Source organism: Eublepharis macularius, chromosome 12 (genome assembly GCF_028583425.1).
Source record: "Eublepharis macularius isolate TG4126 chromosome 12, MPM_Emac_v1.0, whole genome shotgun sequence".
Taxonomy (NCBI): domain Eukaryota; kingdom Metazoa; phylum Chordata; class Lepidosauria; order Squamata; family Eublepharidae; genus Eublepharis; species Eublepharis macularius.
Window position 1 is genome coordinate 27,048,320 of NC_072801.1, and position 24,045 is coordinate 27,072,364.

At 45.0% G+C, this 24,045-nt stretch overlaps 2 protein-coding genes across 2 annotated transcripts; one reads left to right on the forward strand and one right to left on the reverse strand.

Moving 5' to 3' along the window:
* Window positions 1-598: 598 nt before the first annotated feature.
* Window positions 599-18,095, reverse strand: SHMT1 (serine hydroxymethyltransferase 1). The gene is made up of 12 exons (XM_054995574.1): window positions 18,011-18,095; window positions 13,231-13,351; window positions 11,996-12,141; window positions 10,767-10,882; window positions 10,048-10,208; window positions 7,160-7,241; window positions 6,691-6,903; window positions 6,265-6,381; window positions 5,863-5,985; window positions 4,294-4,410; window positions 2,689-2,799; window positions 599-1,006 (listed from the first exon to the last, which is right to left on the reverse strand). Exons 2-12 carry the CDS (start codon window positions 13,330-13,332, stop codon window positions 834-836), a joined length of 1,461 nt encoding a protein of 486 aa, XP_054851549.1. The 5' UTR covers window positions 13,333-13,351; window positions 18,011-18,095; the 3' UTR covers window positions 599-833.
* Window positions 18,096-21,735: 3,640 nt separating this feature from the next.
* LOC129339075 (chemerin-like receptor 1) lies at window positions 21,736-22,764 on the forward strand. The gene has a single exon (XM_054993681.1). The coding sequence runs from the start codon at window positions 21,754-21,756 to the stop codon at window positions 22,762-22,764; it is 1,011 nt and encodes a 336-aa protein (XP_054849656.1). The 5' UTR covers window positions 21,736-21,753.
* The last annotated feature ends 1,281 nt before the right edge of the window (window positions 22,765-24,045 follow it).

The following is a 24,045-nucleotide window of genomic DNA, read 5'->3' on the forward strand; positions in this document are numbered from 1 at the left end:
CATTTTCTAAATAGTGTTTCTGAGAGTTTACCAAAACTCAGTTGCCTGTTGGCAGGACTGCAAGGAAAATGAGCCTCAATTGCTTTTCTACAGAGGGCAGTTGTTGTGAACAGCAATCGGTAGTTACCAAAGGAAGGAAAAGGCATGATTTACGCATGATTGAAATCTCTGCTATACTGAAAAGGCAGCCTGGGAGTTGCATTGATATGCAAGATCCAGGTTCAAAGCTAGCAAGGGTGCTCTTGAGGGACTGCCCCAAGGATACAACCTTTTTGAGAGCAACTTTTCAGACGGCCTGCTGACTTCCCCAAGGTGCAAGTTTCAGTATGAAAAAAAATCAAAATTTAGCTCTGCATACAACTTGAATTGGCATTTATTTTGTGAGCGAAAGCTGGTCGCCCACCCCTCAGCACAGGATTCTTTCCCTTTTACTGTTCCTTGGACTCCATTTTGCATGTCAAGTCCAACAGTACTTTTAGCGAAGGCTGCTGCTTTGCCTCTTTATTGGCCTGAAATTTTCACCTGTCGGGATCTTCATATAACACTGCAAATTTCGAAATGTCCGCTAATACTTTAAAAAACCACAAACAACAGAGGGTTTACCGCTGTTTCCTTCTGGTTATCTGTAATTTTAACAGTATGTTGACAATGGGACAGAAGTTCATAAAAAGTAAATTTTAAAAACTGCTCCAGCTTTTAGGAATAACAAACATTGGAGGCAGGTGGGGCGGAGGGGGATGACAACTGTAAGCTGACTCCAGAATGCCCGGTGGCAGCTTGACAGGGCCCTGGTTGAAAGGAAACGTGGCCATTCCAGTTGCTGCAGTGTTGCTTTACAGAACGGGCAACCCAGGGATGGGGAAAGACTCAGCAAAGGCTTCCACCTCCTCTCTGATGGTCTTCAGGGCCGCCTGGTATTTCTCGTCAGACACCAGCTTTTCCTTAAACTCCCTCAACGTCGCTCTGGCATTCATGTCGTTCTGGACTCGCAAGGTGAGTTCTATACCTGCAGGGGAGACAAGCACCCAGGATTGCATGCCAGGAAAACGGTTTGATGAACTGGGTAAAAGAAGCTTAGCGAATCAGTTAAGAAGCAGGCTGCTTGAGCATACCCCTGCTAGCAGAGAGAGCCTGGCCGAGCATGGAAGCAGCCCAGCATGGTCAGAGGAGGCAGAAAGTGCACAGGGTAACATTTTCCCCCAAGGAGGGACAAGGCTATGCTTGAATGCTACCAATCCAGACTCTATCTGGCGGCCTTTGTACTGAAGTGACGTAAACACCATGAAGAATTGAAAACACACACCCTGGAGGTGCTTCTCTCTGCCCAAGGAAAAGTGCTGAGTGATCCCCCCAGCAGCACTGAGGCTGCCAGGTGAAGGTGCAGGGTTCCCCCCTCCCTGGTCCATCTCTCTGCAAGTCCCCCCCCCACCAGTGAAAATGCTATGGAAGAACTGCCCCTAACCAAGCATAAGCATAACCAAGCCCTTGTCCCAAGATTTCAAAGGCTTTGTGCTGATTTCCCCCACAGCACTGTTGGTGAGTGGGGCGATGAGCAAGCTGTTTCTCCCCCCCATGCAACTAGAGCGCTCAGCTGTCCGCCTGCAAGCAAGTGCCTTTCGATTCTGTGGGGTTTTGTGAAAGCAGCTGCCAGGTCCCCTGATTTTACAGTGCTTAGGGAATCATCCCTTTCAGAAAACAGATTCATGCTGCCCTCTAAACCACAACTGCAAACTACAGTTATTTATTTAGTCATTTATAGTCCACCTTTCTCGCCACTGGGGGCCCAAAGCGGCTTAGATGGTTCTCCTCCATTTTATGCTCACAGTAACTCTGGGAGGTAGGTGAGGTTGAGCGTATGTGACTGGCTCAAGGTCGTCCAACAAGCTCCATGGCAGAGGGCCAAGCTACAAGTGATGAATGACACTTGAACGGCAAGTGAACAGACTCGCGTGTATTCCTCCCTGTTCACTTGTGCTCCACTTGATCACTACGTAGCTTGGCTCAGAGTGAGGATTCAAACCTGGGTCTTCCAGTTCCTAATCTGACGCTCTAACCACTATACAACATTAGATTTCCAGTCCTGGGATTGGCAGGCAAGTATAAACCATTGTTTACTGATTGGGATGCAATGGGCAACTGTTTTGCCTGTACCAGGAAGTGAAGGGGGGACTCGGGGCTGTGAGTCAAGGGGGAGCACCTGACATGATCCCAATCCTGCAAATGACAGGTTACATCTGAGTAGCCAAGCCACTGAACAAAAAGCACCGCTCCTTGGGGCAAGGAAAGACCACCTTTAAGGATGGGCTGCGCGGCTCTTGTGTTGGAGCACCTGTTTTGAATGTAGAAGGTCACAGGTTCAATCCCCAGCACCTCCAGTTAAAAGGATCAGGTCAGAGGGGATTGGAAAGAACTCCACCAGAGACCCTGGAGAGCCACTGCCAGTCTAAGAAGACAGAAATCTCAAGTCCTCGTTCTAGAAGAATATCTGGCTCAGGCTCTCACTACTGTTTTTCAAACATACAGCTAAGAATGAGAGGGGAACCAGGAAGCAGAACTTGCCCTAATACTGAACTTCTCCCACTCCTGGCAAGATCACATATTTTAGCAAAGCAGAAGTTGCTAAAGGTAAAGCTTACCAGAAAACTACTCCCCAATCCTAATGATACCTTTCAGAATATGCATACCCACCTTTATGAATGAATTGAGCTACTTTTTGGAAGTCTTCTTCCAAGAAGCCCCTGGAGGTAAGAGCTGGGGTCCCCAACCTCAGCCCGCTGGGTCGTAAAGCACTCTTGTCCCCTGGGCAAGAAGAAATATTTATTTGCTTCATTAATACCTTTTTTTCCAAGGGAGACCGAGTAGCTTACAACATTCTGCCCTTTTTCATTTGTATGCAGACTAAGTGCAGAGTTAGTCCCATGAAAGCTGATGGTCTACAACAGTGTTGTACTTTTCTAGCCCGGTACCAATTGCCCATCTTGAAGTTCTAGCAACAGGGAACACCACCAAGCTAAGTGACAGTGAGCTTTCTTTCCATGCAAAAGGTCCCAGCATCAACCCTTGGCAATCTCCCATTCAGTCAGAGGTCCCAAACTTTGTTGAGCCTGCAAGCCCACTGGGGATTTTGAGAAAGCAGAGTGGGTGCCAACACTAAATGGCTGTTGCGGAGCAGGGCCAAGAACAAAACATTGGGAGGTTTCCAGCCAAGGGTGGCAAGGAACATGTCAGGCACCACACTCAAGATTGCTGAGTTAATGGATCTCAGTTGGCACATGCTCAGAAAGATTTCTTCCTGCCAAAGATTGTAGAGCCCCTGCCAGTCTGAGGGCCAAGCTACAAGTGATGAATGACACTTGAACGGCAAGTGAACAGACTCACATGTATTCCTCCCTGTTCACTTGCGCTCCACTTGATCAAGTGGAGCGCAAGTGAACAGGGAGGAATACATGTGAGTCTGTTCACTTGCCGTTCAAGTGTCATTTGTCACTTGTAGCTTGGCCCTCTGAGATCACTCCTGGGATTGAAAGACCAATGATTTGACCCTATGTAAAGAACTGCCTGCATTCTACCTCTTCTTGCTAGCCAAAAGAGAACAGAATGGGGGGAAACCCTAACTGGCATTTGGTCTCCTGAAAGTCAAGGACTTCCAGTCTCGTCAAAGGAGGTGGGATGGGCTGGGATCTGTTTTGCAGCTTTGTTAAATGCTAGTAACAGCCATGGGAAGGGGAGAAATCTGATGGGAGGTTGTGTTAGTGTGTTGGAGGGTGGTAGTAATCCTCCCCCATACAGTTTTTCTAATACGAAGCCCCACCCAAGCTGCTATTTGCTCTATAAGAAGATCTATATGCCTCCCCCCCCCCACTGAAGCAAATAGCTGGGGAGGGGGCGAGGCTGGAATTTAAATTGGGAAAATGGTACGAGAGGAAAAGGTTTTCTCCCCCACCATGTCCAGCAGTGTAGCCCTGATCAGATTCTTCCCCTACATATACACATGGTATTAGAACATTTGAAAAGACGTGCTGGATCAGACCAATGGTCCATCTGTTCCAGTATCTCAAGTTCTTTAGAGAGCAAATTTATTTTTGATTCATGCCGTCCTCTGGGCCCCATTAATTAAACTAGCGCATAACACAGAAAACAGGGGCAGGCAAGCATCATCATTCCCAGGGTGAAGGGAAACAGGGAGCAAATGGAGCCGAATCAGCACTGTGGCTCACTGGGCCAAGAATGCCTGAAAGAGGGGCCGATGCTATGGTCTTGCAAGGAAAACTCCCCAGCCGCAACCCTCCTCACCCGGGCAGGTGTTCTTGTTGCATGCAATCGAGCACAGCTCGAGAACTCGTTCTGCTCGCCCGCCGTCTGTGCCTTTGCTGCGCAGGTCAACCAGGATCAAATGGTTGTCGGAGCCCCCTGGAAGACAACCCAAGAGAACAGTGAGAAAGCTTTCTAAAATCCACAGTAACATGGGAAACAAGGGGGATGAATGCTAAAAGCAGCTAGAGAAGAACTAGAATCATAAACTCATTAGGTGTCAATAGGCAAGCAACTATGGCTTTCTCTCTCCCCTATCTAAGAATAGTAAAGTGTCCAGTAGCACCTTTCAGACCAACCCACTTTATGTAACATAAGCTTTCGAGAACCACAGCTCTCTTCGTCAGTTGCACTCTTCACAGAGAGCTGTGGTTCTTGAGAGCTTATGCTACATAAAATTGGTTAGTTGTAAAGATGCTGCCGGACTCTTTACTATTTTGCAACTACAGACTAACACGGCTAACTCCTCTGGACCTATCTTAAGAATGACAACATCGGTCTACCTTATAAGACTGTTGAAATAAATAAGGACAAAGAGCACAGAGCGCTCGGGAGACATCATGCCCCTGCCCCCCTGCAATGGTATTTTCAGGTAACTCAAGTATGTGATTCTAAAGCAGGGGTGATTCACTGGGCAGGTTGTGAACTAAATCCCACTCCAGAAGCATCTTCACCTGGGACCCCAAGGATCACAGCGTTATTAACTGAGATGTTTGTAAATGTATATGGTTAGTTTCACAGGAAACTAAACAAGCAATGAATGTGCATATAGTTTTATTCCTGAAAATGGAAAGATGAGTGAACCAATCAGCCTGTTGAAAGGTGACTTTCAGGAAGTGCAGTCTGCATCCAGCAGGATCACAGGAACCAAAATGGCAAAGAAATTAAGACATCTTAAAAACACAAATTTATCATGGCAGATGTGTATTGTACCACACATGCTTCAGCTCAGGTATGTTTAGAGTTTCGGACTAGAATTTGGGCAACCCACGTTCATATCTGTGCTCTGCAATGGAAGCTCACCTTGGGCTGGTCACTCTGCCTTTCTCAGCCTGAGCCACCTCACAGGGCTGTTGCTGGGAGGAGGCAAAGAGTGACATTGTAAGCCACTTCTGTTCCTCACAGGGGAGAGAAGTGGGGTATAAATATTGAAGTAAATAAATAAAGCTTCTGCCCAATAAACTTGTATTAAATGCCACAAGACTCTTGTCATTTCAGACTGTAGTGCCGTAACACCCCTCAGGTATCATGTTCCTCTGCTCAGGAGCTGATGGATCACAGCATCAAAGAGAACAAGCTGCGATCTGGGAGACAGGTAACTCAAATCTCACCTCTTCTACAAAGGGGGGCTCTGGTAAGCCTCCTAATTTCAGTCCCCTTCTTTACAGTTTGGGGATAATACCACTTACCTGTTCTATCTCTACTAATATATATGAAGCTCTGTGAACACTGGAAGTAGCCTGAAGTGCTAACCATGATTACTTATTGGCATCTTCCTCCCTCCTGCCCCCAGCAAACAAGATTCAAAGAGGCGCATCAACTGCTTCTTACCGGTAACTATGTGGTACCCCAAGCCAATGAGTGCCTTTGCCAGCGCTTTGCAATTGGCGACCACCTGCCTCTGATAAGCTTTGAATTCCGGAGTCATGGCTTGCTTCAGAGCAACAGCAATTCCTGGCCAGAGAAAGAGGAAGATTGGGAGGGTGGGGGAATGGCACATCAAGGGGATACATGGTACACTCAAATGGGAGAGTGTTCAAAGATTTTTGGCAGGGCCAATAAACGTGGGGGGGGGCGGGGGAGCCAGAAATGTGAAAGGATAGTGGGGAGCGGAGCGGGAACCCTCATGTACAGAAATCACAGGTGTATGGGCTGCTTTTGACTTTGCTGGAGGATCCCTTGAACCTTTTCTCCATGAAGTTTTCACACTCCAAATTTTGAAGACCCTCTCACCTGCAATGGCGTGGTTGTGAGGCCCTCCCTGGAGCCCTGGAAAAACAGCTTGATTGATGAGGCTTTCAAGGTTGTATAGGACTTCCTTCCCAGTTTTGGGGTCCACACTACGAGCACCTGAAGAGAACAGGAGAATGGTAGCAGTCACTAGGATAATCTTGTAGGCAGAGCACATGGTTTGCAGAAGGGTTCAAGCCTCAGCACCCCAAGGCCCAAGACACTGGAGATCTACTACCAGGAAGAGAACATAGTACTGGGTTAGGTGCAACAGCAATCCGACTAAGGATAAGCCCGAATCCTACATTCTTAATTAAAACAGAGATCATGATCAACATCCAATCAGATAACTACTCTGGTAATCCCAGTAGGTCTAGCAACATTCCCATTCCCACGGTAACCGGCATTCAGTCATACCACTACCCTCACCTTTCCTGTAGAAGATCATGCCAGCACGGCACCCTCGCAATGTTTTGTGGGTGGTGGTTGAGACTACATCGCAGTGTTCGAAGGGTGATGGCACCACTCCAGCAGCCACTAAGCCACTGATGTGGGCCATGTCGGCCATCAGGTAGGCACTGTTCTCATCCGCAATCTTCCTCATGCGGGCATAGTCCAGATTACGTGAGTAGCAGCTGACACCTACAGTAAAACAAGACGGCCTACCAGTTTCCAAAGGATTGAGGGCAGCCAATTCGTACAGTGAGTATCTTTAGCTTAACTGAAACAGATTGTTTTCTCCCATGGAAAGAAGAAAAGATAATCAGGAGAGAAGCAATCATATTTTGAAATGCTAGATTATGTGACAGTTCCCCTGATGTGGGACACACTTTAGAATCTCCAGGGTGTTAGAACAGCTCTTCCAAATTCAGAAGTTCACCTTTCCCCATATTGTTACCTGCAATTATCAGTTTTGGATGGAACAGGCGAGCGTTTTCCTGTAACCGGTCATAGTCAATGTAGCCTGTTTCAGGGTTGACCTGGAGACAAGGACAAAAGGGGCCTGAATGAGGGCTGCACTTCCAGCTTCCGACATTCATAGGACAGTGGCCAGAGGAGATGGGTCCAGGCACCAGCAATCTAATCCCGCAGGTCAAAATTGCTCAAAGAGCCAGCAATGCAAGACAGTTTTTTTATTCTCACATGCTGGCTTTAGAAGGTTTTTTTCCCATTCCACAGTGCCACTGTCAATGATAGTGGGCTGCGCACAAGGATTATTCTCACACAAAACTAAGTTGGCCAACATGGGGAAGTGATCAGAGTGTCAGATTAAGATCTGGGAGTCCCAAGTTGAAATCCACATTCTGCCATGTAACATAAGCTCCTTTGAGGAGAAAGGTGGGGGTATAAATGCAGCAAATGAATAATAAAATAAAAACATTGTTAACTAACACCTAAAAGAAAACAGAGTGAGTGCCTGGCAAACGTATCGGGGGAGGGGGGGCACCTTGGAAAATGACCTGCTTCTAATTGCCACCTGTCCACTTTCTGAAGATAGAGGGCCCAGACAAGACCACAGTCAAAGACCGTAAGGCATGGTCACCCAGCAACAGAACCCAGCGTGGGCATGTCCAGCCATGCTATGGCCATGCATGGTCTGTAATTTGACCGGGCGGAAGCAGAGCCTTTTCCAAGCACTGGATTTTCCAGAAGATATGGATAGATTTTTACCTCCACCTCAAGAGCATCCACAAACACAATCCATATTTTAGTTTCCTTGTCATGTTTGTCATTCACTATGTAGAGGTGGAAAGTAGAAAGATAAAACACCACACTGGGGATCATGACTGCTATGGGATCAAATCCCCAGTCATCATGTGGTCTAGCCTCTAACATCCAGGATCCCACAGCAGCGATGCCCTGCACCTTTCCCCGCAATATACTGGCCTTCTCTCCTACCCTATCCGCCGCAACCATTGCTGCTCTTCGGGTCAGAACACACACGTTGTATGTGGCAAGAAAATACATCTGTTGTTTGGACTTCTGGACCTCCTTCACAGATTCCTGTGTGGTCGTGTGTGTGTGAATATAATCTGCTCCCATGGAGAACACTTGTGAGCTCCAGATCACCAAAACGCTTCTGTCACAATAAATGTGTCAGTCTTTAAAGGCACACATGATTTCTCGTTTCAGGTGCGTAGCCATGTTGGTCTGCAGCAAGATTCAAGTCCACTAGAACCTTAAAGAGCAACAATATTTCAAGGGTATAAGCTTTTGATGGTCAAAGCTCCTTTGGTTAGATTTTTTGTGGTTGTTGTGTCACCAGAGAGGTGAGTTTGTGCCTGCTAGGCAGGTCTGAAGTACTCGGCACTTAAAATGAATCAAAATTCCGCACTAGGAAAAATTGAATTCTGAAATTTTATCTACAAGATGGCTTCCCAACTTGGCCTGCAGATTGCCAGCTTTTCATTCCACCTGCAGAGCTGTGCCCTCCCCCCTCCTCCCCACCTAGAGATGCCATAAAGACCTTGAACTTGAAAGGGAGGGGCTGCTTACCACCTTTTCTATGGCCCACCTTTTCTATGTTTCCCCCCCCTATTTTTAATTTTTGGGTTTCATAGCTCTTTTTTTTGTCTCTGTGGATTTCCTACGTCTTTGATGTTTGTAAGCCACTTTGAGCCCTGCATTCCAGGAGAAAAGCAGTATATAAATGGATTCAATGAAATTGCATTCGACCATCATCATGCGGCAGATTGTCATGAAGCTTTGCAGGTTGACACGTTGGCACCACAGAAAAAAACATTCTCTACCACAGCAAGGACTTCCTCAAAATTAATTTACAAAAGGCCGTGAAGGTCCCATGCCCTCTGCTAGCATTTCCCATCAGAGAACTATGTGCAGAATCAGCTGGCAGGAAATCATACTAAGAAGGGCTTTGAGGAACCCAGGCCAGATCCAACATGGCCTCTGACAGAATTGCTTCAAATTAGCAGGGAAAAGTTTCGGCCCCGAGATGTTCAACAGAAAGGGTCGCTTATTGGTGCACCAAAACTGGCCTTTGCAAAGTTTTCCTTTGCTTGAAGAATAACTGCTAGCTCAAAGCCTTCCGTGACTATAATTCCAGAAGGGTGGCCATGCTGATGTGTCGCAGCAAAATAAAACTAGAGCCCAGTAGCATCTTGAAGACTAACAAAATTTATTCTGGCATGAGCTTTTACAGATCAGAATTTACTTCATCAGATGCATAAAGTGTTGGTCCGTTAGGCAGATATGTGTATATTAAAAGCGGCAAGCAAACAATGTATGGTATACACGTAAATGCCTAATGGATGGACACTCCATGCACCATGCAGGAAGTGAGCTCTAGCTCACAAAAGTTTCTGTTGGAATAAATTCTGTCCAGACTTTACGGTGCCACCAGGAATTTTGATTTGTTGGTGGAAATATGTCCATCTATCTCTTACCCATAAACAGTTCCCAGCACCAGCTGGTCTGAGAATCAGTGTGGTCTAGAGGTTGCTGTTGGACTTTTTATTTTGATGTATTATTGTTGTTATGTTCTGCCTTTCTTCCACTGTGGAATTCACCATGGAGTAGGCAGAGGCTTCACAGAAGGTCCTCTAACTAGTCAGTGGCCAAATCATGCACCCTCAATCCATATCCCAAGATTACCAAAATTTGGGTTTGAATTTCTCCTGATCTTTGTGACAGACTCAGCATGTGAGAAGCCAGTTCAGTGTTCACCGGCAGCCTTGTTTTACTGAGATGGAACCTGATGCCTTGTGCAAGATAATTTCTGACAGGTCAGAAACTGAACTTGGCTCTCAGGCACAAAATACCATTTACCTTGTATGGCATGGATTCAAAGAAGATCGAGGTGGCCGAGATCTTCTTCTTTTCTGTCATGAAGCCATGCGTCAGGTGACCTCCGTCAGGCAAATCCAACCCCATGATTCTGCCATGGGGTTCCACTAGAGCTGTGTAGACGGCAAAGTTTGCCGGAGATCCTAAGGCAGAAAGGAAACACTGAGCACAGGGGGCTGAAGGACAGAATTATTACAGTTCTGTCCTAAGCAGAGTCACAACCTTCTAAGCCCAATAGATTCTGAGGACATTCTCCCTCTCGCCCTCTCCCTCTCTCCCTCACACACACACACACACACACACACACGAGAGTCCCCTTCTATCAGTCGGTTTGCAGGCCCACAGCATTTGAGATATCCACTGAGAACAGAGCACTTTTTGTTTCCTTTATTCGTTTCTCTGAACAACCATGCCTGAAAAAGAATGTGTTTTCACTACTCCATTCCAATCTTTAAAGAACGGTTCAGCTAGCAAAATCTCCAGTCTCCTTGACTCTACATTTCTCTCCTGCACCAAGCTATGAAATTTTCCACTCACTTTTAGAGCTATGGGGAACAGGTTCTTTTTGACACTTGAAATACGGATTATAGGCACCCTCCCATTCTACCATCATCTTCTGTTATGTCCTCTGGTTACCTTAAACAAACCAAAACTTATCTCTAACCTGCTATGCCCAATAGATGGACAGGACTTGGGAGTACCTGAGTAGGGCTGCACATTGACACCCCACTTCTGGGGGTCGAGATCATAAGCCTCCAAAGCCCTCTTCTGACACAGCCTCTCCAGTTCATCCACAAACTCTGTCCCACCATAGTATCTAAAGAGAAGGACATTGGACAAAAAGGCTATTTTATTAAACACAGAAGTGACTTCAGGTCTCTGCATTTGAGTGGAGCAGGGATTCGAACCCAAGTCTCCCAGATTCAGCCTCGCATAGCGCTTACAGTATCAGACTAGCATCTGGGAGACCACACCATGCTGCCACATACATTTGCTGGGTGACCTTGGGCCAGTTGCTCTCACTCAACCCGACCTACCTCACAGGGTTGGTGCAAGGATAAAAATGGGTCCCTACTGGGGAGAAAAGTGGGATATAGATACTGAAATGAAATATCTAAATAAAGCTTGTTATGAAATTGCTTCATTTACTCCCCCTCTGTCACAGCCCTCCATGTATGAAAAGGTTTAACACTTCCTACCAACTGAGGTTGGCCAACAGAGTGTTTGTCATGCCCTTTTTTGTCTGGGGTGATGAAGTAATGATGTATGGCAAGTACTTGTGTCTTTGTTTGTTTGTTTGCTTCATTTATACCCCACTTTTTTCCCCAATGGGGACCCACCCATCAATTCTGCCCTCTTCCAATCTTTCCAGGGTCTCAGGTAAAGGTCTTTCATCTGACCGTTTCAGCTAGAGCTATCTGGGAACTGAACCTAGGACCTTCTGCACACCAACCAGATGTGCACTCTCAGACATTCTCTCGTGCTCTCTCTCTCTCTGAACTACAGTTCTTCCTTTAAAGATGGTTTATACCCAGGCTCAAATCCTGATTCTGCCTCAGGCCAATCACACTCTCTCAGCCTAATCTACCTCACAGGACTGTTGAGAAGATAAATCAGAGGAGAGGAGAATGATGCAAGTTGCTTTGGGTCCCCATGGGGGAGAAAGGTGGGGCATGAATTAAGTAAAAAACAAACATACGGTGAAAATTAAATGTATGCAAATCATTCTGTCATTGAGCAAAGATGCACTTTCCTCCTGGATAGGGACAATTAAAAAGTGAACTGAGAACATTTTGATATGCTTGAACAGCAGAGTGGAGGGGACACACACAGTAAGATCCCCACCCCTGCTAGCATCCTTCAAGGGAAGATGAATAACTTTTCTTCATCCGGGCAAAGGAGCACAGCCTTGGCTGGAACCTAAACCCACCTTTGCCCCGGGTAGCCTTCCGAATACTTGTTGTTCATACAGGAGCCCAAAGCCTCCAGGACCGCTCGGCTCGCAAAGTTCTCAGATGCAATCAGCTCCAAGCCAAGCCGCTGCCGCTGCTTCTCCTTCCGGATGATGTCGTACACCTTTGCAAGAGGAGAAGAGACTCTTTTTATTTATTTTATCATATTTGTATTCTGCCCTCCTCGCATGCAGACTCAGGGCGGATAACAGCAATTAAAACATTTAAAACATTCCACATAAAACATTTAAAAGCATTGTACAAAACTATAAACAAATAGCAGCACTCTTTTTCTTGATGGCGGCAATACAGTTAATTACAAATAGTGCAACAATACAGTTGAACATAGATCTTCTCACATCTGGGCCCAGCTTGGCTAAACCGACAGCACATTTCAGTCAACTACATCCTCCCACATGAAGTTTGCCCAAGCCACAATGAGCCAGGAGGGATAGATGGTTTCATTGTTGCCTCCAAACTGTGAAGGCCCAAGCTGCAAGGCAATCACGAGAACATTCACCAGCAAACTTGCAATAAAGCTGCACCATATTTGTCTTTAATTTCATGGAATAATGTGTGTGTTCCAATGTGTAGGAGCTACTGGTGTGCATGGCACAGTGGTTAGAGTGTGGGATCTGGGGGACCCAGGTTTGAATGCCAGCTCAGCCATGGTAGACCAGTCACCCAACCTCAGCTGAACCTACCTCACAGGGTTGTTGTTGTGAGGTTAAAATGGAGAAAGGGAGAATGCAGTAAGCCACTTTGGGGCCTCATCTGGGAGCAAAGCAGGGTATAAATGAAGTAAATCTATCATTTACTTCATTTAGGAGATTTTTAAAAGGTTTATTTATTTAGGAGATTCTAAAAAGATCGCACTGCTATTGCATTTTTTTTTAGGACTACACTGCTATTATACCTGAGATGAGATTTGAAGGGGGGGGGGTCCACCTCAACCTCTTAACTACTTGTTGCACCACCTCTGGAAAAAGTAAACCAAATCACGTTGGAGTCCCTGTGGAAAGAGCTGAAATCCAGGAAGGGTTGGAGCCAAGCCAGCTGCAAATTTCTCAATGAATGGCGTCACTGGACCTACGTCAACAATCTCTCCCTGGCCTCCCCTTTCCAGCCTCCCCCACAGCGCCCTTGGCTTCCAAGAGCTCTTGATGGTGATGTACTTTAAACTGTTCTGCCAGAATCAATACAGTCGTCTAACCTCTGGGTCATTGGTGTCCAAGGGTTCCATCACCATAGCATTATGAGAGGCCCAGATGCCTGGACTGCTGTGTTTGCCATCAGCATTGGTGAAGTCAGCCATGGCAGTCTGATATTCAGGTCTGTGACAGCACAAAAAAAAGGTACGAGGATTTACAGACTGAGTGGGAAGAAAAATGTGTATTGCTAAACACATCTTCAGGTTTTAACAATTCTCATCGTTATAAGTACATATATCAACCATGAGAAAATATGTACAGATATCACTTACCATTCTTATTACAAAACATAGCAATTAATTACAAAGCACAGCATTCCTGATGAAGTGAGCTTTGATTCTCAAAAGCTTAAACCCTCGAAAACTTTGGTCTTTAAAGTGCTACTGGAGTCTGATCTTGTTCTCATTGCAATTAATCATATTCAATTCAAGATTTTACGTCTGTTGCCAATAATTCAAAAAAGGTTACCACAATATTAAAAAGTGAGGTTTCTGTTGTTTACCATCTTTCCGTCATACAATCTTGCTTGATTTCAATAATGCAGCAATATGCCAAAGTTTATTAACCCAGTTCTTTATATTCAAATCTCTTTCCAATTTCTTTTCGCAACATTTTGGCTGCTAAAATAAGATGTAAAATCATATTCATGTTTCATTTTTATGCTATTCAGATACAAGACTACAAAGGATAACCTTTGGATTTTCAGGAATGCAACATTTTATTACTTATTTCTACAATAATTTCCCCCACCCAAATCCTTAATTATTGAACATTCCCACCACATATGTAAATAATCTGTAGATGTTCAACTATACTTCCTGCATTTATGACAATTTGTTCAAAAGCACTTATTCAGCCTTTGAGGAATATGGTACTCAAAATAAAGCAACTTTTTTTTCCCTTTCTTTCATACTGATATAAATTGGTTTTCAGACATTCAAGGGTCTGGTTGACTTCGGTTCTCAAATTGCTCTTTAAACGACTTCTCCCAAACCATTTTGCAATGGAGAATGACTTTGGTGTTGAATCCTAGCCCTCAATAAAAGGAGTCCCTTCATACACCCATTCCTTCTCAAGATCTTTTATCGCCAGGCAAATTTCATCTATACATTCACAGTGTAGGATATCTTAAGTGGTAGCGCCCCACAACAGAACAGGAAATCTTTCAGGCCTCTCTTCTAAAGAATTCCATAGAGATACATTAAGATGGGTAGCCCTGGCTGTTAGTCTGTCTGTAGCAGTAGAAAAGAGCAAGAGTTCAGTAGCACCTATAAGACTAACTACCACAAATGTTGTTAGTCTTACAGGTGCTACTGGACTCTTGCAGAATTCCATAAAACAGTGCAAATCTTCAGGGTGTTAAAAGCTTTTCCATTTGGATTTGTGTTACCAATCCCTCAGTCGGAATGAGGGATTCCCCGCTCCCAGCCTCCACTTTCCTACCACCACTCATCTGCCCAGTGGGGGAGCACAGGGAATGGGTCCAGGAGCTTCAGAGCACGCTCATTCCTGGCATGATAAGGAAGAGCTCTGGAGTAAGCCCCCCCCCATGCGACCCCCTCCATCCCCTAGGTTGGGTTCCAGGAGACCTGGCAACCCTAAATTGGATGCAGCCACTTTTAATATGTTTCATGGATCCTGAATTTTAAACCAATTGTTATTTTTGCTGCTTATAAAAACTGCAGGCTGGGTTTATTTTTGTCATTTGATAAAACCATTCTTTTTTCATTGTTGGATGGGATAATCTTGTAAGTTGCCCTGGGTATTTTACAAAGGAATATTAGAAAAAAACAACATAAAACAAACTAAGTTATAATGGTGGAATTTGGGCAGGGAGGAGGGGACACAGTTTCATTCTAAATCCAGGTGAATCTTAGGCACCTGGACAAACTGATGTCTAGAATTCTGGCCCTTTGCCACATTCTCCAAACAACCACAACCTGCCCTAACATTGAAGAACAGAGTGGTGTAGTGGTTAAAGCATCATATTAAAAATGGAGAGGCCCAGGTTCAAATCTCTACCGTGCCACTCACTGGGAAACCTTGGGCAAATCACTGTCTCTTAGCCTAACCTACCTCACAGGATTGTTGAAGATATTGCAAATAATATATGCCAGCTGGAACTCCTCGAAAGAAGACAGGATAAAAATATGGCTTCTGGAGTCAATGTCTTCAGAGTAAATATGTTCCAGCCTTGGGGTGCATCTCTTTTAAAATACACCTCTGGGGCAGGAAGTTTTCAACATTCAGTTGTCTGCAAGCACCAACCTGTAGCCCTTCATCTGCAGCCAATTGCTGCAAATAAGATCTATTTTAATTAGCAAAAGCCCTCTGAAGTCACGACAACATTCTCCATTTCAACAATCATAAATCTTGGGGGAAATCTGAAATATAGGCACTACATTCCTTATTTTGCTATCAAACCTACTTAAAGCTTTAATGACAAAAGGCACAGTTTTTAACTTTGTTTACATCTACAGTTTCCACTATTTGGCATATTTATGGACCTTCAAAATGTGAGTGCCATCCTAAGAACAATTTCCTGAGAGTAAGCCCCACTGAACTCAGTTAGATTCCGAGCAGGCCTTAATATTCTGCAAATTTTCAAACAGAATACCCAAGATAGCAATAAACTGCTGCACCCTATACTACACATGTCTCTGAATCTGAGGGACAGGAAAAAATAAAAGGGGAAAACCATTTTTGTAGTAAAAAAAAGAAAAGGGTACTATTTGAACAGAAAGTTTCAGACAGCCACAGTAGAACTGGCTGCATATCTGGAGATCCAGTTAAACTTTACAACAGTGAAAACACCAAACTATATCAATTGTTGCCCGAACTATTCACATTTCTACAATATACGCATTCTTGAAAATATATTGTACATATGTGTCTGTGATATACATAGGAATTATCCTTCTCTAATGCTGTAGAATTTCTTATACTTAAAACATTTCACACTACGTGTTTTCAGTAAGTAAAACTTTGTTTTAAAATGCATTTCACTCATTCCAGCAAAGAAATATTTCATCCGTTTCTTTTTTTTCCAATGCTCTCCTAAGTTTTGAAAAATTGAGGGGGGCAAAGACCTGGGGGGGGGAATTATTTTCTGGATTTCTTCCTCCAGCCTTCACATCTCTAAGCGGGACCTTTCTAAAAGATCTTAATGGATAAACGGATGGGCTTTTAGAAAGAATGCATTCAACAGTGTCTGTGCCTGTATGTCAAATGTCAGTCTGAGAAAGGCAACTCCAGACAGCTCACATCTGCTGACTGCCATTAGCCAGCATGACCCTTGCAGGAATTATGAGTCTAACAAAGTGAAGGCTGTCTTAGTGGAAACAACCACCACCCCTTTTTAATCATTGACTCTTCAAGGATAGCAAAGGGAGCGCAGAGTTAATTGGGTAACTGCACTTGGGTTTGCAATCCTCAAACAGCTAAAGTCCATTTTGAAACCATGGCTTCATATTAGCACAGTGCAGGTGTCATAGGTGTGGAAGCAAAGACTGGGGAGAGCCAGGGCTCTTCCTCCAAGGAAATGCTCGCCCCAGTTGTACCCTGAAACATCCCCACTCATCAGCTATTATGAGCTGTCAAATCGAAAGGTTTCTACAGAATCCTCGCTCTGCCATGGAAATTTACTAGGTGGCCTTACCCACTCTCCGCCTCACCTATCTCGCAGGGTCATTGTGAGGATAAAATGCCGAAGGAGAAAATGCTGAAAGCAACATTGAGTCAGTGAGGGAGAAAAGCAGGGTATACAAAATCTACAAACTTAAACAAATAGACCCTCAGCGGTGTAGGGATTAGTGCGTCCGACTAGGATCTGAGAGACCCAGGTCTGAATCCTCTACTCTGCCATGGAACCTTGCTGGTGACCTTGGGCCAGTCACACACTCCTAGACTTACCAACCTGACAGGGTTGTTGTGAGAATAAATGGAGGAAGGAGAATGAATGGAAGACACTTTCCTTCCCCATTGGGGAGAAAAGAGCAGCATAAGTGAAGTAAATAAATAAATAGAAATCACAGGAAAAGCTGGAGATGCAAACACCATTCTGGGGCTGCTCCTTATACACTCCCTACACTGGAAGTATTTCTCTATCTGAAAGGCATGCAACATTCCTCGGTGGTTCTATGAAAGAGTTATACGTACAAACGCGCATCTTTCAAAAATCAGCCCATTTGAAAGTTGCACACTCTGCCCTCTCTTGGGCAGGGGCGCATCAGCCAGCAAGATTTGTTGAGGGGTGAGGGGGCAGCGCTTGGCATCATTTATTAACAGTTGAAACAGGAGTTAGACAAACTCATGGAGCGTAGCTCCTATAAGCCATGACAACTAAATAGAACCTCCACGTTCAGAGGCAGTATATCTCTGAATCTCAAGAGCAAAGAAGCAACAATAGGAAGAAACGATGGCTTCCGTGGGAAACAAGGTGCGGGACAAAGTGGCACTCGGATCTGATCCAGCAGGCCTCTTCTGATGCGCTGAAAAAGGGCTTTGGACACCCTTTGACAGTTTGCGTTTAAAGGCCCTAAGAGAAAGACCGGCTCCTTTAGAGACATGCTAGGAGCGCCAGGGATACCAGCCCTGTTGCTTTTCCTAGCAGGGCTACTTTAACAGCTGTGAGGCAGGCAGATGTTCCACAGGGGAAGCTTTCCCTAGTAAACTCCCTGCTGAGTTTCTGCCTGTCATGTCTGTCATTGCCGGGCTGCAACAGACTAAAGAGAGGGGAAACCCATGATCTTGCAAAAGAAGCAAAAGATAGAAATCACTTGCCTGGATCCCCAAACGCTCCACGCGCCGAAGAGCCCCGAGAAAGAGAGGGCTCCTCCCCCGGCCGCCTAACTTAAAACGCTCAGGGCCTCGCGGCTCTGGAATGGAACGCTCAGCGCGCTCTCCTGCGCGTCGTAGCCAATCAGCACGCTTCATTTCTAACCCACTGGCGCCAATCTCGGCACATTGGGCCAATCAGAAGAAAGAGGCTTGAGGGTGCCTCACGCGCGATTGGTTTACGCGGTTCGGAGCATGAGTCCCAGCAGCGCGCGACCTTGGCAAGGAGCTGAGATTGCGAAGGAGTCAGTGCGCTTTGTGCTGTGCATGAGCTTGGGAGAAGCTGAAATCGCGTCCCTCCGAGCGCTTTCCGAGAGTCTTCTTCCCCCCCCCCCGAGCATAACTGCTTTAAAGGACCTAAGGGGGGAGTTTTTGAGCATGTACAGAGTGCCTTGAACACTTAAAAATATCAACGGGGCCCTAGAAAGCATATAAAGTCCTGTTCTCTCGCTGTTTCCTCCCCGCTTTATTTCTGTTCTTCTTTTCTTAGGGCTTGCAAGGAAATTTTCCGTGGTCTTTATTCATGTTTCAGCATGACCATGTTAGCTTATGTTAATGCTATTACTAACTTGTCTACCGTGTTTTTCACTACTATGTTTAAAAAAATTAAGAACTCGGTTTAAATACCATTCTAATTTAATTTCTTAACATAATAATATATGGTTAACACTGAATCATTCACCTCAGAGGAGCAGCCGTGTTTCGTCAGTAGCCGCAAAAGAAATCAAGTGCCCAGTGCCACTTGAAAGACTGACATTTATTCTTGCCGGAACTTTAGTAAATTCGGGCTCATGAAAGTTTCTGCTGGAATAAACTTTGTTAGTCTTTAAGATGCCAATGGACTCTCATTTTATAGATTGCATGTATTTTCTCATTATCTGCCTTCTTTCCTCTTGCAGCTTTGATGAATTTCTAACGGACAAGTACTAAGGACTAAAAAAAATTAAATGAACACGTGAACATGTGCAGTGATTCTGTGCGCTCCAACAGTCCCTTTTTACAGTCATGATTTTTGTTACTTGTTCCTGGTAAACCACTACCTCTGTTTCATCCTTAAATCTGCCTTTTAGGGTGCCTTATTAAAATGTCAGCATGATAGGACTTTATTCCTTTGGGGGGGGATCTCTTGAAATTAAATATGGGGGTGGAGTTGAATGCATTATGCTAAGGAGAGTTGTACCCTTCATTGAAGTCATCTAACTGCTTTTAATAGCACTAGTAGTCTCATATATATGCATATGCATGAATGCTACAATGCTGTGAGTAACCTGCTGTTTTTACATACTGCAACTGTATTTTGAATTCTTAACAACTTGTAGGACAGTTGTAAAAGGGCATCAATCAGTATTTTGGACAGCAGCATTCTATTTTCTATTGAAACACAATGGGATTTACTCCCAAGTAATCATGCAAAGTCTAGAGAGCCTATGGCTGCACTTGGTTGCCAACTCTGGCTGGGGAAATTCCTGGAGATTTGGAGGTGGTGTCTGAGAAGATTCTTCCATTTCTTGTAGACTCTATGGTATACCACAGAGTCTACCCCCCAAAGCTGCCGTTTTCTGCAAGGGAACTGGTCTCTGTAGCCTGGAGGTCAGTTGTAATTCTAGGAAAACTCCAGGCCCCACCTAGAGGCTGGTGACCCTATTTCCATGTTACAGGCACATAATAGGGACAACAAAGACAAGGCAAGAGGCCTCAGTAGGGCAACCTGAGGCCTCAGCCAGTCCCTGCCATATTCTAATGGAATGATATCTTAAATATTTGGCCACCATGATTATGTGGCTAAGTGCTTGAGCTATGAATCAGAACCTCACCGGTTCCATTCTCCTCTCTGCCATGAACTCCAGGCATAAGTGAGTCTTGTTCAGTTTCTAGCCATCCTGTTGCTGTGCCAAAAGGGGTTAATAATACGGGGCACTTGTCACGTAAGGAAAGTAGTGTGCAGTGGGGGGGAGTGGCTCTGTGGCAGAGCATCTGCTTGGCATGCAGAAGGCCCCAGGTTCAATCCACAGCATTGCCAGTTAACTGAGAGCCAAGCTACAAGTGACGCCTGACACAGGTTGGACACTTGCCAGCTTCCCTCAAGTTTTGATGGGAAATGTAGGCATCCTGGTTTTACAGCTTCGCTCTCCATTACAGTTGCAAGACCAGGATGCCTACATTTCCCATCAAAACTTGAGGGAAGCTGACAAGTGTCCAACCTGTGTCAGGCGTCACTTGTAGCTTGGCTCTGAGTCAGCTATGAAATACCTCTGCTGGAGACTCTGGAGAGCCAATCAGTCCACGAGTCAGGCCTTGATAGACCAAGGGTCTGACTCAGTAGAACGGAGCTTCATTTGGGGCTCAGTGATGGTGTGTCTGCATTGCAGGCAGAAAGTGCCAGGTTTAGTCCCTGACATCTCCGGTGAAGACGATCAGCAGGTGACATGAAAGACCTCCACCCAGAGAGATCCCAGAGAGCCATTGCCAATCATAGAGGACAATGTTGACAGGCCAAGGGTCTGACTCCGTATGAGACAGCTTTGTGTGTTCAAGTGCTTTACATAAGGGCTACACCAGTGCTTAATATTTGAGCATTTTGTATCCCACTTTCCCAGCTTTATTGTCCAAAGCACCATACACCAAAACAGAGCATTAAACAGAATTTAAAGAAATAGCCCCCAAAGTTCAAAACACCTGCAAACCAAGAACAGAACTTCCAAGTGGATCAACGTTGTGATTGAGAAACAGAAACAAATGAATCAAAACGGGCAGGAACTTAACCCAAAGCAAGTAAGAAAAGAAATAGGGTTTCACCAGATGCCAGCAAACCAGCTGGAAAGGAGCTAGATGGATTTGTTGGGAAAAGGTGTTCCAGAGACAGGCCACTGCAAGAATGGCCTTGCCTCTGTTGGAAGAAGAACTCAGAACCTCCAAAGGGTCAACATATTGAGGAACAAGAGGCTGGAAGAAATTAGATTCTCTGAATTCCCCCTCAAGTCAGACCTATGGAAAGAAGGAAAAAGATAGGCCAGTGTGAATCATCCTTGGGGAAGCTCTCTCTGTTGTCCTAGCGGTCTGTGTTAAACTATTGCAACGAGAATCAGAATATCAAGGGCATCTCTCAAAAAGGCCAAAAGAATCGGTGAGTCCTTCTACCTTTGTCTTATCCACTGACATTTTTGTCCAAGAATAAAAATGCAGACATATAAGAGCATCTGAGGTTATTTTTGTGAAGAACTGAAAGGGACAAAGAGGAAAGATATGGGGGATTTTTTCCCCTTTTCTGTAACAGTAGTTATAAATGGATGATATTTGTTTCAGCTGTTAGCTGAAGTATCAGCCCAGAATAACAATTTAAGGGCTAAACCCATCCAAAAGCAACATGAAAAGGAAACATGAGAGGCCTCTAGAAAAGATGTAGATTATTCATTGATACATTTTAACGGCAAATGTCCACCTTGCAATCGCATTCTAAAAGAGTAATTTTCTCAAAATAATTATCTAAAAGAGAACACTGTTCACAGTATTTCAATAACAGGCACAGGGTTAATTTCTTCTTCTTTCCTCAGAAGTTTCATTTATTGATGGAGCTGAACACTTTGGTGGGGATGGAGAACACCTCTTCTTTGCCCTCCAAGTCCAATTCCACCTCATTTCCTGAAGACACCACTTTGCACACCCACGATTACCAGGGTCTTCAAAGAACCATGCACCTCCTATCTATGGTGATCTACTGCATCGCATGTCTCTTGGGGGTGACTGGAAACGGCCTCGTTATCTGGATTGCGAGCTTCAAGATGCGGAAGACGGTGAACGCCGTGTGGTTTCTCAACTTGGCAGTGGCTGATTTCATTTTCACGTTCTTCCTGCCCTTGAGCGTTGCCTACACAGCTCTGGGCTTCCACTGGCCCTTTGGAAAGGTTCTGTGCAAACTGAACAGCACCATTGCCTTCCTGAACATGTTTGCCAGCGTCTTCTTGCTGATGGTCATCAGCATGGATCGGTGCGCTTCTGTGGTCTGCCCGGTGTGGTCCAGAAACTACCGGACCACCAAGCTGGCTTGCGGCATTGCAGTGATTGTATGGATTGCCGCCTTAGTCCTGAGCGCTCCGTATCTCATTTTCCGAGACACGGCAACCAATTCCAGGAACGTCATCAGCTGCTACAACAACTTTGCTCTGTCCACTGACTATAATGCTGCGGAGACACGAAAGATCTGGAGGATAAGACACAGAGCCATGATCATCACCAGATTCCTGTTTGGCTTCCTCATTCCCTTCTCTGTGATCCTGGTCTGCTACACCCTTGTTGTGTTCAGGATGAAGAGGAGGCGCCTAACGAAGTCCTCCAGGCCCTTCAAGATCATCTTTGCAGTAACGGGGTCATTTTTCCTGTGCTATTTTCCGTACCATGCCTTCTCCTTGCTGGAAATGTCCAAAATGTCTTCCAGTCATGAGTTCAAAATGGCTTTGCACATAGGGATCCCTTTGGCTTCCAGTTTAGCCTTCTTCAACAGCTGCATTAACCCCATACTCTACGTGTTTGTAGGGCAGAAGACATTCCGGCAGTCTATCCTCTCGGCTTTCGAAGGGGCTTTTGGGGAGGACTCTCTTCTGTCCACCTTATCCAGCAAGAGAAAATCAAGATCCGTTTCCCAGGCAGATATTCAAATGCCAAATGGGTTACATCTTGTGCCAAATCACCCTTCAGAACCCTAGTTGAGGTACTGTTGACTTTCCGCATTAACCAACCAACTTCTTCCACTAATCTTGGCTTCAGTTAGGCTGCAACAGCATTTGACCTTCACAGTTTGCACATTTCAGACACATTGGTGAAATGTACCTAAGCACCATCAGGCGGGGTCTTTTTCGGGCGTGTATGAATTCTAAATTTTTTTTTCTAAGGCTCACCTGAGCTGTCGCAGCCAGTGAATGTGTGTCACAACCACTTTGCACGGGTAGATTTTATGAATCTTTGTAAGTTGCCCCTAGAGATCAAGTTTAATGAAAAGATATAGTTGAAATATTTTAAATAAAAACTAATGAATAAGTTGATCCAAAGGTCTGATTTAAAGACAGAAGCAAGATAGTTAGATGTATGCTGTAATGGCAGAGAGTGGAAGTCAGTTTTTAGTCTGTCTATCATTTGTTGATTGGGGGAGAGTGTACATTCATTGCATATCCAAGAAGCTTTCAGGTGAGATTCTCACAAGTGGACCTGACTCCAATCAACCAATAATGTTAATAATATTAAATAATAATAACTGTGCTTATATACCGCTCTTCTAGTCAGATTAGTGCCCCACCCAGAGTGGTGAACAAGTTAGTGTTATTATTATCCCCACAATACAGCTGGGGAGCTGGAGCAGAGAGGAGGGGCTGACCCAAGACCACTGACTGAGCTCATGGCAGTAGTGGGATTCGAACCAGCAGAGTGCTACTTGTTAGGAGATTTAGAAAGAGGAGAACAAAGGGAATGGAGATGAATAAAGATATCCTGTAAACCAGGAATCCTCATTTTTGGTTAACCTGCGAGGACCTTTTGGAATTTTGAAAACAGGTTTTGGCACCATCACAAAATGGCAGCTGTGGGGGCTGGTGCCAATCACAAAATGTTGGAAAGTTCTAATCTTTTTTATGATGAAGGCTGCTATTTTCCAAATGGCTGCTCTCTGCCCCCTACAACCACATTGGGGGTGCCTCTTGGACTCTTCTAAAGCATCTCCTCCTCTAATGAGATGGAAGGAAAACCAGGATTGGCTGTTTGCTTTGGGGAAGAAGGATAGGGGCACCAGAAAATGCATCATTGGGCACCCAACAAGCACCACATTGGGGATTGCTGTTGTAAACAATTACAGGGTAAGAGCCATCTGGTTCCATCTGTTTTGGGTTGGTTTTTAGCTCAACTTTTCTGCAATTGGTCTGAATGCAGATGTCTCGCTCAAAGCAATTTTTGACCCTTCTCCCACTGTTCCAATGCAGATGTTTCTAGCACAGTTG

What these genes read in the sequence shown, in the direction of transcription:
- SHMT1 (XM_054995574.1), bottom strand. Translation starts at nt 13,332, where the DNA reads ATGGCTGACTTCACCAATGCTGATGGCAAACACAGCAGTCCAGGCATC. An exon ending in TCACAACCACGCCATTGCAG is followed by an intron (nt 5,986 to 6,264) that starts GTGAGAGGGTCT and finishes TTCTCTGGCCAG; the next exon opens with GAATTGCTGTTGCTCTGAAG. An exon ending in AGCTCAATTCATTCATAAAG is followed by an intron (nt 1,007 to 2,688) that starts GTGGGTATGCAT and finishes TCTCCCCTGCAG; the next exon opens with GTATAGAACTCACCTTGCGA.
- LOC129339075 (XM_054993681.1), top strand. Translation starts at nt 21,754, where the DNA reads ATGCACCTCCTATCTATGGTGATCTACTGCATCGCATGTCTCTTGGGG.